The following is a 16,453-nucleotide window of genomic DNA, read 5'->3' on the forward strand; positions in this document are numbered from 1 at the left end:
TCTCTGCCTCTCTCTGTGTATCTCTCATGAATAAATAAATAGAATCTTTAAAAAAAAAGAGTTTCTTTTAACTTCTTGTACCTCCTGTCTCTTTTTTCCCTTGCAATTTATTTGTTGAAGAAACATGGATGTTTGTCCTGAAGTGTCTTTCAGAGTCTGGATTTTGCTAATTGAGTCTCTATGGGGTTATTTAAGATGTTTCTCTCCCCCGCTATATTTTCTGTAAGTTAGATATTCTTTTATTTTCAGGCTGAGTGATTATGTTGTAGTGTGTCCAGGATAGATAGAACCAGATTTCATTTTTTAAAATAGATAATTTGTATGTCTTAATCATCAAATATAATTATATTACATATATTGTCGTTTTTGTACTTCCTATTTACTATGGGGTTTTTTCTTTATTTTTGACTTTTCCTTTCCTTCTGTTGGATTGAATTTTCTGTATTCTTTCTCTTCCTTTCTATTGGTTCAGAAATTACACATTCTACTTTTAACTTTTTAGTGATTATACTTGAATTTTCAACATTCATAGTTGAATTAAAATTTAAGGCAAATATATTTATCTCCCAGGTAATATAAGGATTTTAGAGCTTTTAACACTGATATACTCCCTCCCATCTTCCCTGATAATTGTTTTCTAGTATTTTAGATCTACTTTGTTTTCAACTCTCCCATTTAGTCTCCTGTGTCTTTTCGGTTAACACTTACTAGAACCAATCAGCATGTTTTCTGCCTTCAGTTGCTTCTTTTTTAAAAAATCTGTAACAAATGTAAATGTGTGAACAATAAATATACAAAACCAAGACATAAGTTTCATGAAATAATACTGTTATTGCCTGAGATGCACTCTGGCAACATTTTTTAATTCTCTGGTATTGTTGCTCACAATTGCTTTTTGCATCTGCTTTCTTGAGGATTGCCTCCTTGTTTTATTAGTTCTTCCATCAAGAGCCTATGAGTGGTAAAGTCTCCTAGTCTTTGAAAGTATCTTTAATTTTATTACATTTTGTTAGTGATGGCTTACAGATAAGGACAGAATTCTAAATTGATGCTCATTTTTCCCTCAGCATTTTAAAGGATACTGTTCCGTTATCTACTGACATCTTTAATTGCTCAACTTATACTAGTGTCTGTCTAGTTATTCTTTCATCTCTGATTGCTTTTAAAATTTTCTCTTTGTTTTTGGTTTATTTTATATTTTTGATACAAGTGTGTCTCAGTGTATATATATTTTTTAAATTTATTTTTTAAGAGATTTTTTTTTTTAATTTAGAGAGAGAGAGAAAGTGTGTGGGGGTGGAGGGGCAGAAGAAGAGGGAGACAGAGAATCCTGAGGTGGGGCTCAATCTTACAACCCTGAGATCACGACCTGACCCAGAATCAAGTGTCAGAGGCTCAACAGACTGAACTACCCAGGGGCCCCCAGTATGTATATTTTTAAAATTTATTCTAAATGAGAGTAGGGGGGCATCTGGGTGGCTCAGTGGTTGAGCATATACCTTTGGCTCAGTTCATGATCCTGGGGTCCTGGGATCGAGTTCCGATTCAGGCGCCCTGCAGGAAGCCTGCTTCTCCCTCTGCCTCTCTCTATGTGTCTTTCATGAATAAATAAATAAATAAAATATTTTAAATAAATAAATGAGAGTAGGAATGATTATTACTGTTGGTTATTTTTCATTCATTTCTTTTGGAGTATTGCTTCCTCTCCATTCTTTCTATTGTTTTTTAAAACACCTATTAGAGCTATGTTGGACCTTCTCACTTTATTCCCTGTCTCTTAACTAATTATTGCCACCTTTTTATCTCTCAGTGATGTACTTAGGGTGATGTTCTCAGATCTGTCTTTATGTTTTCTAATTTTCTCTTTTGTTGTATCTTTGCTATTGGATTTAAAATTTTTTAAACTATATTCTTAATGTCTAGAAGTTTTGTTTCTTTTTCAAATCTATCTGTGTGCTGGATGTACTGTCCTATTTTATTATGGTTTCTTTGCCTTCTTTTATCTATTTAATGATTTTATTTTTTTATTTTTCTTTATTTATTTTTTATTTTTTTTATTTAATGATTTTAGCAATATTTTATGCCCTTTCAGATTGTTTTACTTCATGTATTTATATTCTCCATTGTCAGATATGCACACTGCTCTCTTTTGTGGTGGTTTCTTTGTGCAATTAAATATTTTTTTAATCCTGAACTTATCTTTAGGAGAGTTGTGTTGATTTTTATATGTTTATCATTGAAGTGGTTTTGTATTTGCTTCTTGGGATCTACTGAAGTAGAAAAATTTGGGGGACAAATTTTTATATACATTTCTTGGCTTATAGTTGCTGTACTACATAGTATAAATTCAGATCCCATACCTGTTTGTGGCACAGCAGAGGTTTTTATTTCTCACAGTTGACTTATTTTTCTCCCATCCACTCTTTAGATAGAAAATTTCTTTGCTCTTCTCCAAGGTTTCTTTTATCCTCATTTTCTGGATAGAGCTGTCCTTCAATGCTCTAGGTCATATGAAGGTAGCTCAGTTCTTTCCCTGCAGATGGCAGAAACCACATTTCCTTTCTGTATGAACTGTCCCAGCATCATTGCCCATATGTTGCCCAGCTTTGATTACTTTTTATTTTCTGGCACCAGGCAATTTCTTTATTTACAGGGCTTGGTTGCATATTAATCTGTTTTTTAAAATGTAGCATTTCTTCTCTGTTTTTATTTTTAAAATTCAGAAACAGTTTTTATTTATTATTTTTTTAGATTTTACTTATTTATTCATGAGAGACACACAGAGAGAGAGAGAGAGAGAGGCAGAGACACAAGCAGAGGGAGAAGCAGGCTCCATGCAGGGAGCCTGACATGGGACTCGATGCCAGGTCTCCAGGAACACACCCTGGGCTGAAGGCTGCGCTAAACCGCTGAACCACCTGGGCTGCCCTCTTCTCTGTTTTTATAACAGGATATGAACCTGTCTACTTCAGCTCACGTGCCATGTTTCCTGAATCTGATAATAAATTTAATAGTTTTTTTTTTTTTTTTTACTATGAGGGAGGTTAAATTTTTAAATATCATATTAAATTATTTCATTATACAGTAGAAAGTTATCAAAATAATATATCATAAACTTCTGATATATCTGTTGCCATGTCAGAGTGTTAACTAAGTATCTTTTTTTCCCCATGTGCTTTTTTTCCTCTACTGTTTTACCTTGGATCAGTACATTTCCAGACTCATATGAATAAGGAGGCTCCAAGTGACAGAGAGACTTCAGAAGCTGAATTTTCAGTAACAGAAACTCATTCTAGTCAGAAAACCTGTGTGTTTCCTTCTGCTGATTCGGCTGTCAGCCTTTTCAGTGACCAGAATACAACTTCTCCTGGTATTGTTCTTCACTTTTTTCATTTATACTCTTGTTTTCCAGTACTCTTACTGAAGATTATTTATTGGGAACACAGTTGTGAAGGATTTGTGAAGCCATTTTGCAATATTTATAAATTTCAGGGGAAGTTAAAAATTGTGCCATTTACTTGAAGAACCAAATTGTCTTGTCATCTTCCTAAGATATTGCAAGCATGTATCTTTATCTCTAATAAGATATATGACTAGGTATCTCTAAGTTATTTTAATAACTTATTAATGTTAAATATATAGCAACTGGAATTACTATACTGTCTGATTTTTACAAAAATTGAGAAATTCAAACTGGCTGATATTGAGAACCTGGAGTTTTAATTAGGAAAACAAAATAACAGCTGTAGTTTATTGAGAGTCTGTTTGTGTCCCAGATAATGCTGTTTTATGTGTGTTAGGTCTAACCTGCAAGGTGGGTGCCATGATCATTCCCATTGTACAGTGAAGAATATTGAGACTTAGAAAAGTTTGGTGCTGCTTTTCATTCATTATATTTGGAGCTGGCAATTAAAAATGCTCTTCTGTAGTCCTAATGAATACATTTTGCCATATGAATGATAGGTCCTTATAAATACAACACTTGGGCTACTGCCAATGGCTTTGAAGTGGTTTTTTCTCCCTCAGCTATTGATGGTCATAAATGATGGATTTACTGAGTGTTTACAGTATGTTTTATTATTAAAGTAGTATAAGCAGGAAAAAATGCTATTTTTAAATGGCATAGCTGTTTTAAATGGCATAGCTTTAAATGGCATATGTCATAAATGGCACATTAAATTGTGCCATTTAATTGTTTGGAATTAAAACAGCTGGCTTTAAGTGTTGTAATTTTCTTTCCTCTAAGTTCTTCCTGGATTCCATTTGTATGGGGCTGATCATTTCCACGTCACAGAGTTGTGAGGATTGAGTGTTATATATAGGAACCTGTTTGATTCCTGTGGATTCTCTGCCATCTGTAGCTTTTGTATTGACTCTTCTGGGGAAGAGTTAACAAATGAGGTCAAAGAGGTTGTAGATGGTTCTGATGGATCTGAGAAGTGTACTCTCCATTTTATGTCAGGGAATCATTGGAGCATTCTGAACAGAGAAGGGGAATGAGGAAGTCTTGAGGAAGACCAGAATGGAGGCATCGATCATTTAGTGAGTTGTTAAATTCGTCTGACCTGATCAGGGCCTGGGCAGTGTTGTGGGAAAGCAGGAGACATGCTGAAGGCAACTGATGTCACTCACTGACTAAGTGGATGAAAGAGGAGGAGGAGGAGAAACTGAATGGTTATTTTGTGTTATCACACTGTGGGAGCAACGATATCCTAGCTCTGAGGTTGGCCTCTAGAGTACCTCACGACCAAATGTAACAGTGTAAGGTGATGTTGGGGTATGTAAAATGGCCATATTTGGCACCCAGTTTTTGACAGCAAGTGGAGCTTGATGAGAGGTTTAAGCTTGAAAAACAGATATAAGAGCCTTTTACCTAATTATATAGCCAAGGTTTAGTGCATCTATTCTCAGCAAGAAATACAGAAGAAGTGAAAATCCCTTTGGCTACTCTCTGGAGCCTGTGAAATGACATCCTTGAGAGAGTACAGAGCCTCCCTATGAGGGAGATGGACAAGTGGAGTTTGGTGAGAGATTTTTAAGAAAAAGTGAATGGCTATTAGAATGTCATGAATAAAGATTGAATTTGTTAAGGACTTTGGGGACTTTCAGGTAATATCAAGAGTAGAAGAAGGCTGTTTGGGGACAAAGACAGGCTCAAGAGGCTGTACTGATAGACTACTTAACAATTCTGACAGTAAAAAGAAGTAGAAAAATAAGAGAAATGAAGTCAAAGATCATATCAAGATGGGGATAAAGACCACTCTAAAATGTTTAAAGGAAGAAGAAAAGAAAGGAGTAGGAAAAGTAAGATTGAAAGTATTCGTTCAGGGATGTAATAGTTTCCTTTTTTAAAAAAGATTTTGTTTATCTATTAGAGAGAGAGAGAGAGATTAATTAAGAACAGGGAGTGGGGAGGTGAAGGAGCGGCAAGCTTCCTGCTTGCAGGGAGCCCAGCATGGGACTCCATTCCAGGATCCCAGGATCATGATCTGAGCACAAGGCAGACACTTAAGGAACTGAACCACCCAGGCGCCCCCTGTAGTAGCTTCTTAAATTAGGATGCAAGATAAGAAAGGATGTCTCCTGCCTTGGAGACAGTTACACATGCACGTCTCCAAATTCTCTAATAAGAGATTACTTCAGAGTCAGACGAGAATTACTCCACTGGCTTCCCTGGGTCCCCACCTCATGAATGTAGATCAAGGACCAACTGTCAATAAATGGCATAACACATCTAAAGATGGATAATTATTTTTCTCTAGTATTCAATGTCTACTGTAAATTAAAAAGGAAATCAAATTATTATTTTTTAGAGTACAGAATTTAGACACCCTAATGGATGTTTTCTTTTCTAAAGATGGCATCTTAGAAAGATGGATAGTCATTCTCTTCCTTCTGGTGCTCAAAAAAGATACCCTCTTTTGAATTGCCTTCTATTTCTTAGCTGATTCTTGTGAGTGTTCTTAACAGTGGCAAATAATTTATTCACTGAGGATGGATTTAATTTTCGGTAATAGCCACAAGATTTCCAGAGGCATCTCTGATAAGTGGAGTAGATAATAAGGCTGAGTGTCATTGTTTGGAATTAAAAAGAAGGAATTGTGATTTTGAAGGAATAAAGCCGATCTATTGTGTTTGGTAAATTGTAATGGCAGCCCCAAAGGAAGAGTTCCAAAAATGGATTGAAAATGAAGTAAGAAAAAAAAATAAAGTAAGGATCCAGTCTTCCTGTGTAACTACTGTTAAAGGTAGTTATTTGGATACACCACTTTTCTGTCCTTTGATAAAAAGAATCAGAAAAGAAATTTCATTTCTTAGCAATCAGACCTTTTTATATCTGATTACTCTATACCTACATCATTACCATTTTTTTTCATTTAGTAATTGAGGGTTTTCTTAATAATTCAATTTAAAGGGTCCCTGGCTAGCTCAGTTGGTGAAGCATGTGACTCTTGATCTCATGGTTGTGGCTTTGAGCCCCATATTGAGTAAGGAGATTACTTAAAATTTAAAAAAAAATCTTTAAAAAAATAGTTAAACTTAATTAATTGCTATTAAAGCCTCACAAATGCCCCAACTCTGAGTACAAAAATAATGTAAAGTCTTTATTTGAGGATTAATAAATTAAACCAAACAACATGTGCTTAGGAAAGTAAAATAAATACTAAAAACATATAGATGTGTAAGTTTTGGGGCAGGGTGGATTTATTTAAGAGAATCTCAACAATAAAATGTTTTTGAGAAGAGATATCAGAATACTTTCCCCCATAGTAACTCAATTCTCTTTGAGTATTAAACATATAAAAAATGAGTAGATTAGGTGTTTTGCTCTAAAGACATGTAGTTAATATTGGACAAGGTTTAAAAATTATTCTTTAGGTCCTTTTCTTCCAAGTAATGTCTTCTTGGAATTAAATTAGATATTTTCCCAAATGTATTACTTTAGGATCATTAGAGCATTTTTGTTTTTTGGGTTTTTTGTTTTGCTTTGTTTTAGTAAATTAACTTCAGTATTTTAAACTGTGTACTAAGCAAAGGAGGACTGTACTTCCTAAAGCATACTTCCTCTTCAAGTGTACTTCCTATCCTACTTCAGATAAAAAGTAATAATCTGAAGATGCAGAGTATTCACTACCAAATAGCATATTTAAAAGGAGGGTAAATAGGCTACATACATAAATATATCTTTAAACCTATTTGGAGGTTTAAAAAATAGTGCAATTTCTGGTTATATAATTTCTAAATCAGGTTAATAGATGAAAGTAGAAAAAAATTATCCTAAATTTTTATTAATAATGTTTCTTTTCTTTTAAGGTGTGAATAACAGTGATGATTTATTTGAGAGGTAAATATATTAAGAATTAATTCACAGTTTTACTTAAGGTTGGGTGTAAACTGTGTGTTTTGGAAATTTTATTGTTCATGTGTATGTGAGCTACTACACTACATATTTTTTTTTTTGTAGACTCAAAGGAATTAATTCTCATTGGGAATGGAGTGTTTTAAGAAGCTAAGGATTGCTTTACTATGTCCTTTGCTCTTTTAGCATAAGTAATTAGAATTCAGTAGACTGGATTTGCTATATCTTTTACTGTGTGTGTATTCAGTAGGCAGGACAGGTGGAGGTTATCTCCTGAGCCTTATGTTTGCTTTTTTAAGAGCACGTAAGAAGTCATGAATAACTGATGATTAGACTTTTGTGCTGAGGATTACTGGAAAGTTTAAGGAACAACATTAGATCTGTGTTTATCATCTTTGTGTTCATTTATGCTCATAGAGGATATAGCTTTATATGTTCATTTTTTAAAGTTTACATGTTCATTTCTGCTTAATGTAATCACATTGTATATATACTGACTTATATTTCTCAAATTGCATTTGAAAATGAAGCGTTTCAGTAGATCCATTCCAGATGACTGGATTAACTGATATTGCAGACATTATTGAGGACCTTATAACAAAAGATGGAGTTTCCAGTGAGGAGCTTGGTTTAACAGAACAACAAGCTAGGAATATCTCCAGGTAATCCGTGAATAATTCATGTTAACCCACTTAAAATGTTTATGGTTCAGGAATATTCAAAATTGGCCATTTTTTAACGTGATTTTTATGAAAGAAATACAAAACTTAGTTTTTTTTTCTTCATAAATACTTTCTGTGATGTTTATTCAGGTTGTGTCTCTCCTCCCCTTCCCCAACAGTAGACAGACTGATGTATTTAATACAGCAGCACATCTGTATCCTGGGAGTTATCCCAAAGTCTCATCATTTTATTTTTATTGTCATTTTTATATATTTTTTAATTTATCGTGAGATTTTTAAAAATTTCAGTATAGTTAACATACATTGTTATATTAGGTTCAGGTGTACAATATAGTTATTCACCAGTTTTGTACATTAATCAGTGTTCATCAAGACAAGTGTACTCCTAATCCCCATCACCTATTTAGCTCATCCTCCCACCCACCTCCCCTCTGGTAACCATCTGTTCTCTATAGTAAAGAGTCTGTTTTTGGTTTTCTCTTATTTTTTTTCTTTGTTTTACTTCTTTTATCCCACATATGAGTGAAATCATGTGGTATTTGTCTTTCCCTGACTTATTTCTCTTAGCATTATACTCGCCAGCTCCATCCATGCTGTTGCAAATGGCAAGATTTCATTCATTTTTATGGCTGAGTAATATTCTATGGTACATACAGACCACTTTTTTATCCATTCATCTATCAGTAAGCACCTGAGGTACTTTCCTAATTGGCTATTGTAAATAATGCTTCAATATACGTTGGGGTGCATACATCCCTTTGAATGAATATTTTTATATTCTTTGGGTAAATACCTAGTAGTGGAATTACTGGGTCATAGGATAGTTTTATTTTTAATTTTTTGAGGAACTTCCCTACTGTTTTCCAGACAAACTGGCTGCCCCAGTTTGCATTCCCACCAACAGCGCACAAGGATTCCTTTCTCTTCGTATCCTCACCAAAACTTGTTTCTTGTGTTTTTTATTTTAGCCATTCTGACACATATGAGATGACATCTCATTGTGGTTTTGATTTGCATTTTCCTGATGATGAATGATGTTGAGCATCTTTTCATGTGTCTGTTGGCCATTTGGAGAAATGTCTGTGTGTTCTGCCCATTTTTTTTTTTTTTTTTAATGATAGTCACACAGAGAGAGAGAGAGAGGCAGAGACATAGGCAGAGGGAGAAGCAGACTCCATGCACCGGGAGCCCGACGTGGGATTCGATCCCGGGTCTCCAGGATCGCGCCCTGGGCTAAAGGCAGGCGCTAAACCTCTGCGCCACCCAGGGATCCCCTCTGCCCATTTTTAAATTGGATTTTCTGGCTTTTTTGGTGTTAAGTTGTGTAAGTTCTTTTGTGTGTGTGTGGGGGGGGGGGTGTAAGTTCTTAATATATTTTGGATACTAACCCTTAACCAGATATGTCATTGCAAATATGTTCTCCCATTCAGTAGGTTCTCTTTTAGTTTTGTTGGTGGTTTCCTTTGCTGTGCAGAAGCTTTGATTTTGATGTAGTCTCAATACTTTATTTTTTGCTTTTGTTAACCTTGTCTCAGAAGACCTGTAGAAAAATGTTGCTACAACCAATGTCAGAGAAGTTACTGCTGGTGCTCTCTTCTAGAATTTGTATGGTTTCAGGTCTCACATTTGGGTCCCTAATCCATTTTGAATTTATTTTTCTGTGTGGTGTAAGAAAGTGGTCCAGTTTCATTCTTTTGCATATTGCTGTCTAGTTTTCCCAGTACCATTTGTTGATGTGACCATCTTTTCTCATTGTATATTCTTTTCTCCTTTGCCAATGATTAATTGACCATATAATAGTGTGTTTATTTCTGGGCTCTCTGTTCTGTTCCATTGAGCTATGTGGCTGGTTTTTTGTGTTTTTTTTTTCTTTTTTTTTTTTTTTTAATGTGGCTGTTTTTGCAGCAATACCATACTCTTTTGATTACTATAGCATTGTAGTATATCTTGAAATCTGGGATTGTGGTAACTGCCACCTTTGTACTTTTTCAAGATTGCTTTAGCTACTTGGGGTCTTTTGTGGTTCCATACACATTGTGGGGTTATTTGTGAAAAATTCTGTTGGCATTTTGATAGGGATTGCATTAAGTCTGTAGATTGCTTTGGGTAGTAGGGACATTTTAACAGTATTTGATCTCCCAATCCATGAACATGGAATATCTTTCCGTTCGTTTGTGTCATCTTTAATTTCTTTCATCAGTGTTTTATAGTTTTCAGAGTACAGATCTTTCACTTCCTTTTCACTTTCTTTTCTTTCTTTTCTTTTCTTTTCTTTTCTGATTATGTGGCTAGGACATCTGGCAGTATGTTGAATGTAAGTGATGAGAGTGGACATCCTTGTCTTGTCCTGATCTTAGGGGAAAAGCTCTCAAGTTTTTACCATTGAGTATGACATAAGCTGTGGGTTTTTCATATATGGTCTTTATTACGTTGAGGTATATTCCCTCTAAACCTACTTCATTGAAGGTTTTTATCATAAATGGATGTTGAATTTTGTCAAATGCTTTTTCTCCATGTATTGGAATGATCATATAGTTCTTTTAATCCTTTCTCTTGTTGGTGTGATGTATTACATTTGATTGATTTGCAAACACTGAACCACTCTTTCATTCTTGGAATAGATCCCACTTAATTGTGGTGAATTATTTTTTTAAGATATTGTTGAACTTAGTTTGCTAATATTTTGTTGAGGATTTTTGTATCTGTGTTCATCAGAGATGTTGGCCTGTAGTTCTCTCTTTTTTTAAAGATTTATTTATTTATTATTTGAGAGATTGAGAAGAAAGCACATGGAGAGGAGGGGCAGAGGCAGAGAGAGAATCTCAAATAGATTCCCTGCTGATTACAGAGCCCAGCACAGGACTCAGTCTCACAGCCCCAAGATCATGACCTGAGCTGAAATCAAGAGTCAGATGCTTAACCAGCTGAGCCACCCAGGTGCCCCAGTAGTTCTCCTTTTTTTGTAGTGTCTTTATCTGGTTTTGGTATCAAGGTAATGGTGGCCTCATAGAATTAATTTGGAAGCTTTCTTTTCTTTTCTATTTTTTTTGGAATAGTTCGAGAAGAATTGATAATTAACTCTTCTCTACATACTTGGTAGAATTCATCTGTGAAGCCATCTGGTCCTGGACTTTTGTTTTTTGGATGTTTTTTGATTATGGATTCAATTTCATTGCTGATAACCAGTCTGTTCAAATTTTCTCTTTCTTCCTGTTTCAGTTTTGAGAGGTTAGATGTTTCTAGGAATTCTTCCATTTCATATAGGTTGTTCAAATGTAGGCATATAATTTTCCATAATAGTCTCTTACTGTGGTGTTGTTATTTCTTCTCTTTCATTTCTGATTTTGTTTGAGTTCTCTCTCTCTCTCTCTCTCTCTTGTTTTTTGGATGAGTCTGGCTAAAGGTTTATCATTTTTAAAAATCTTTTCAAAGGTTGAGCTTCTGGTTTCATTGATCTGTTCTCTTGGCTTTTTAGTTTCCGTTTCATTTATTTCTGCTCTAATCTTTGTTACTTCCTTCCTTCTACAGGTTTTGGGTTTTGTTTGTTCTTTTTCTAGCTACTTTAGGTATAAGGTTAGGTTATTTGAAATTTATCTTGCTTTTTGAGGCAGGCTTGTATTGCTATAAACTTCCATCTTAGAACAGCTTTTACTGCATCCCAAAGATTTTGGACCATTGTCTTTTCAGTTTCATATGTCTCCATGTATTTTTAATTTCTTCTTTGATTTTTTTGTTGACCCATTCATTGTTCCAAAGTGTGTTTTTAACCTCCATGTATTTATACTCTTTCCAGATTATTTTTATGGTTGATTTCTAGTTTCATAGTGTTGTGGTCAGAAAAGTTGCATGGTATGACTTTGATCTTTTTGAATTTGCTAAGACTTGTTTTGTGGCCCAATATGTTATCTATTCTGGAGAATTTTCCATGTGCACTTGAAAAGAATGTGCATTTTGCTGTTTTAGGATGGAATGTTCTGAATATATCTTGTAGATCCATCTGGTCCAGTGTCATTCAGAGCCACTGCTTCCTTGTTGATTTTCTGTTTGGATGATCTATCTACTGATGTAAATGGGATGTCAAAGTCCCCTACTATTATTGATTATTACTGATAATTTCCTTTATGTTTGCTATTAACTGCTTTATGTATTTGGGTGCTCCCCTGCTCCATGCTCCCATGTTGGGTGCATAAATATTTACAATTGTTATATCTTCTTGTTGAATTCTTCCCTTTATGATTATGTGGTGTCCTTCTTTGTCTCTTGCTACAGTCTTTTAAAGTCTGTTTTGCCTGGTATAAGTATTGCTACCCCAGCTTTCTTTTCACTTCCCTTTTTATGATAAATGCTTCTCCATCCCTCGACTTTGAGTCTGCATGTGTTGTGTCTTAGGTCTGAAATGAGTCTCTTGTAGGCAGCATATAGATGGGTCTTGCTTTTTTTTATCTATTCTGTCACCTTATATCTTTTGATTGGAGCATTTAGTTCATTTATATTCAAAGTAGAGGTGCCTGGGTCGCTCAGTTGGTTAAGTGTCTGTCTTTGGCTCAGGTCGTGATCTCAGGGTTCTGGGATCAAGCCCCTCCTAGGGCTCCCTGCTTAGCAGAGAGCCTGCTTCTCCCTCTCACTCTGCTGTGCCCCTGCTTGTGCACTCTGTCTCTCTTTGTCAAATAAATAAATATAATCTTTTAAAAAAAGAACAAAGTAGAGGCACCTGGGTGGCTCAGTGGTTGAGCGTCTGCCTTCAACTCAGGTCCTGGTCTCAGAATCCTGGGATCGAGTCCTGCATCGGGTTCCCCACAGGGAGCCTGCTTCTCCCTCTGCTTGTGCCTCTGCCTCTCTCTGTGTGTCTCTCATGAATAAATAAATAGATAATTTAAAAAAAACAAAGTAATTATTCATAGGTATGTACTTATTACCATTTTGTTATTTGTTTTATGATTATTTGTGCTGCTTCTGTTTCTTCTCTTGCTCTCTTTTCTCATGGTTTGCTGGCTTTCTTCCTCCCCCCCTTTTTTTTCTTTCATTTTTCTTCTCCCCCCCCCCCCCGCCCTGCTGGCTTTCTTTAGTGATATACTTGGATTCCTTTCTCTGTCTTTTGCATATCTGTTATCAGTTTTTATTTGTGGTTACCATTCAGTTTGTATATGACATATTATGCATATAGTAGTCTATATTAAGTTGATGGGCACTTAAGTTTGAACCCATTCTTTACTCTTCTCCTCACCTCCCATGTTTTAGGTGTATGGTATCATGCTTCACATCCTTTTGAGAGTTCCTTGACTGATTTTTATACATACTTTTTTTTATTAAGATTTATTTATTTATTCATAAGAGAGAGAGAGAGGCAGAGACATAGGCAGAGAGAGAAGCAGGCTCCTTGCTGAGAGCCTGATGTGGGACTCGATCCCCAGATGCCGGGATCATGCCCTGAGCCAAAGGCAGATGCTCAACCACTGAGCCACCCAGGGGTCCCTATACATACTTATTTTTATTCTTTTTGCACTTTCTCCTTTTCTTACTCCTATTTGTGATTTTTCCTTTCCACTCAAAGAGTCCCTTTTGGGGGCACCTAGGTGGCTCGGTCAGTTAAGTGCCTGCCTTCAGCTCAGGTCATGATCCCAGGCCCCTGGGGTTGAGCCCCACATCAGGCTTCCTGCTGAGCAGGGAGGCTGCTTGTCCTTCTCCTTCTGCCTGCCACTCCCTCTACTTGTGCTCTCGCTCTCTTTCTCTCTCTCTCTCTCTCTCTCTGTCAAGTAAATAAAATATTTTTTTAAAAAAGAACCCCCTTTGACATTTCTTATAGGGTTGTTTTAGTGGTCATGAATTTTTTAAAACTTGTATCTGGGAAACTCTTTTTTGTCTTTCCTATTCTGAATGATAGCTTTGCAGGATAGAGTATTCTTGGATGCAGGTTTTTTCCTTTCTGCACTTTGAATATATCATTCCACTTCTGTCCTGCCCAGTTTCTACTGAGAAATCAGCTGATTGCCTTATGAAATCTCCCTTGTATGTAACTGTTTTCTTTTGCTCCTTTTAAAATTCTCTATCACTAATTTTTTTGCCATTTTAATTAACATGTGTCTTGGTATGGACCTCCTTGATTTTGTTGGGGGATTTCTGTGTCTACTGGATCTGAATTTTAGTTTCCCTACCCAGATTTGAGAAGTTTTCAGATATTATTTTCTTGAAATAAATTTTCTCCCTTTGCTCTGTCTTCTCCTTCTGGGATCCTTATAATGCAAATGTTATTGCACTTAATGGTGTTGCTGGGGCACTATTTTTATTTTGTATTATTTTTCTCATCTGTTCAGCTTGATTGCTTTCCATTACTCTGTCCTCCAAGTTTTGATCCATTTTCCTGCTTCTTATAGTCTACTATTCATTCCATCTAGTGTGTTTTTAATTTCATTTATATTGTTATTTATCTCTGATTGGTTCTTCTTTATGTTTTCTATCTCTTTGTTAAGGGTCTCACTGATGTCCTTCACTTTTTTTCCAGTGAGCTATAACCACTACTTTAAGTTCTCTTTAAGTCATATTACTATGTCTATTTCACCTAGGTTTCTTTCTGTGATTTTTGTCCTGGTCTTTCTTTGGAACACATTCCTCTGCCTCTTCATTTTGTCTAACTCTTTGTAACTCTTTTTCTGTGTCAGAGAAGTCATCTACATCTCCTGCCCTTGAAAGCAGTGGCCTTATGAAGAAGAGGTCTTATAGTGCCCTGCAGTGCAGTGTCCCCTAATTACTAGAACCTGGCACACTTCAGGGGTGTCTCCTCTGTGTATTGCATGTACCCTGATGTTGTGGCTGAGTCACTTTTTCTCTCAGCCCAGTTGTGTGTAATGGCTTTCTTTGCCTATTGTGGACAAGATGTGGTCCCTGGGTTCTTAGTGAGCCAGTCTGGGGGTCACCTTGGGCTTGAGTTGAGCTGGACCAGGTGTTTGCCAGAGATGCAGTAGCCGTGAAGTGCAGTGTGTTGTCCCCAGAGAAGCTTTTGTTGGTGGGCAGAGCTTGTAGTCAGACCAGATGTCTGCTTCCACCTGACTGCTGAGGCTATGGTCTGATAGTTATATGTCGTTATTTCTCCCTCCCTGGGGCAGGAGTCACTTTAGAGTGGTGTTGGCTCCTGTTGGAGCTGCTTGTATACTGCCAGGCTGTGGCACAGCTTTGGTTGGGCTCTGGCAAAGAGCACATTGGAGGAGGTGAGTCCATAGGAGAGTGGGGTGGGATGTGCCATGTTATCATGATTTGAGTGGGTTTGCTGTTGGAGGAGAGTTGGAGTCCTGGCTGGAGGGGATGGGCCTGCAGGAAAATATGGGGGCTTGTGCACTGTTAGCAAGTTAGATAGAGTCAGTGTTGTGCAGGTCCAGCATGTGTCCCTGTGTCTAGGCTCAGGGCAGGGAACAGAAATGGTGTCTCTCAGCTCTTTAGTTCTTGGAGAAGTTTCCCAAAGATCCAGCACATGGTGTGAGGTTAGCAAACAAACCTCCCTCCCATATGCCCTGGCATTTTTCAAATGCTGCTTCTATGTTGTATCCTGCAGGGCTGTCTCTTGTGCTTTCTCTTTAAGGGCAGAGACTCAGTTTCCTTTCTCCCTCCAGGCTTTTCCAGAGCTGAGCCTGCTGATTTTTAAAGTTCTAGGTTTTAAGTCCTGCTGATTATAAGAACTTGCAAAATTCAGGCCCTTTGGTTTTCAAAGCCAAATGCTATGGGGATTCATCTTTCCTGTGTGGGCTCCTCAGTGTGAGGATCTGTTTCTCTCTCCTCTCCATGCCCACAGCATCCCTCCCAGCAGCAAACAGTCCTGTGGTTCCACTTAGCCCCCGACCGTGTCTCCACCCTTCCTGCCCTCTTTGATATGGCATCTTCTCTACATTTAGCTGTGGAGTTTGTTCTTCTAGTCTTTGATCATTTTCTGGGTTATTTTCACTGATACGAGTGTTACCTAGTCATATCCATGGGATGAGATGAGCTTAGGGTTCTCCTACTCTACCATCTTCCCTGGAAGTTCTCATCATTTTAAGTACCACATAATTTAATCCTTTCTTTTTAGAAGTAATTAATGATTTATTTTTAAGATTTTATTTATCCATTTGTTTTTAGAGAGGTTGAGAGAGCGTGTATATGCATGCATGCATACAAGTTGGGGGGTGGGTAGAGGAGGGAGAGGGACAAGCAGACTCTACATTGAGTGCAGAGCTGATTTGGGGTTGGATATCATGACCTTGAGATCATTACCTGAGCTGAAATCAAGACTCAGCCCCTTCCGACTAAGCCACGGAGGCACCCAATTAAAGACTTCATCCACAGTATTTACCCTAAATATTAATCCTTAGAATACATATTAAATAGTCTTTTCTTGGAATATTAGGTTAAAATGTTTTTCCTTGCAACCTGTCCTGATCCAAGA

The 16,453-nt window shown here is 36.7% G+C and overlaps 1 protein-coding gene and 1 long non-coding RNA gene across 30 annotated transcripts in view; one reads left to right on the forward strand and one right to left on the reverse strand.

The window, feature by feature from the left end:
• CPLANE1 (ciliogenesis and planar polarity effector complex subunit 1) overlaps window positions 1-16,453 on the forward strand; it is a 138,045-nt gene that overhangs the window by 108,003 nt on the left and 13,589 nt on the right. For 26 of the 29 annotated variants that reach the window (XM_049109321.1, XM_049109326.1, XM_049109325.1 and 23 more), the window contains 3 exons: window positions 3,209-3,370; window positions 7,315-7,345; window positions 7,891-8,022. The exons of 1 other annotated variant lie outside the window; for it this stretch is intronic. In XM_049109321.1, the coding sequence (XP_048965278.1) occupies window positions 3,209-3,370; window positions 7,315-7,345; window positions 7,891-8,022 (325 nt within the window). Of the gene's footprint in view, window positions 1-3,208; window positions 3,371-4,462; window positions 4,543-7,314; window positions 7,346-7,890; window positions 8,023-16,453 lie in introns of those variants that run through there. 2 more of the 29 variants (XR_007410378.1, XM_049109345.1) reach the window with 2 other exon arrangements.
• Window positions 1-16,453, reverse strand: part of LOC112652809 (uncharacterized) — a 61,012-nt gene that overhangs the window by 21,016 nt on the left and 23,543 nt on the right. The window lies entirely within an intron of this gene.

Source organism: Canis lupus, chromosome 4, assembly GCF_003254725.2.
Source record: "Canis lupus dingo isolate Sandy chromosome 4, ASM325472v2, whole genome shotgun sequence".
Taxonomy (NCBI): Eukaryota; Metazoa; Chordata; class Mammalia; order Carnivora; family Canidae; genus Canis; species Canis lupus.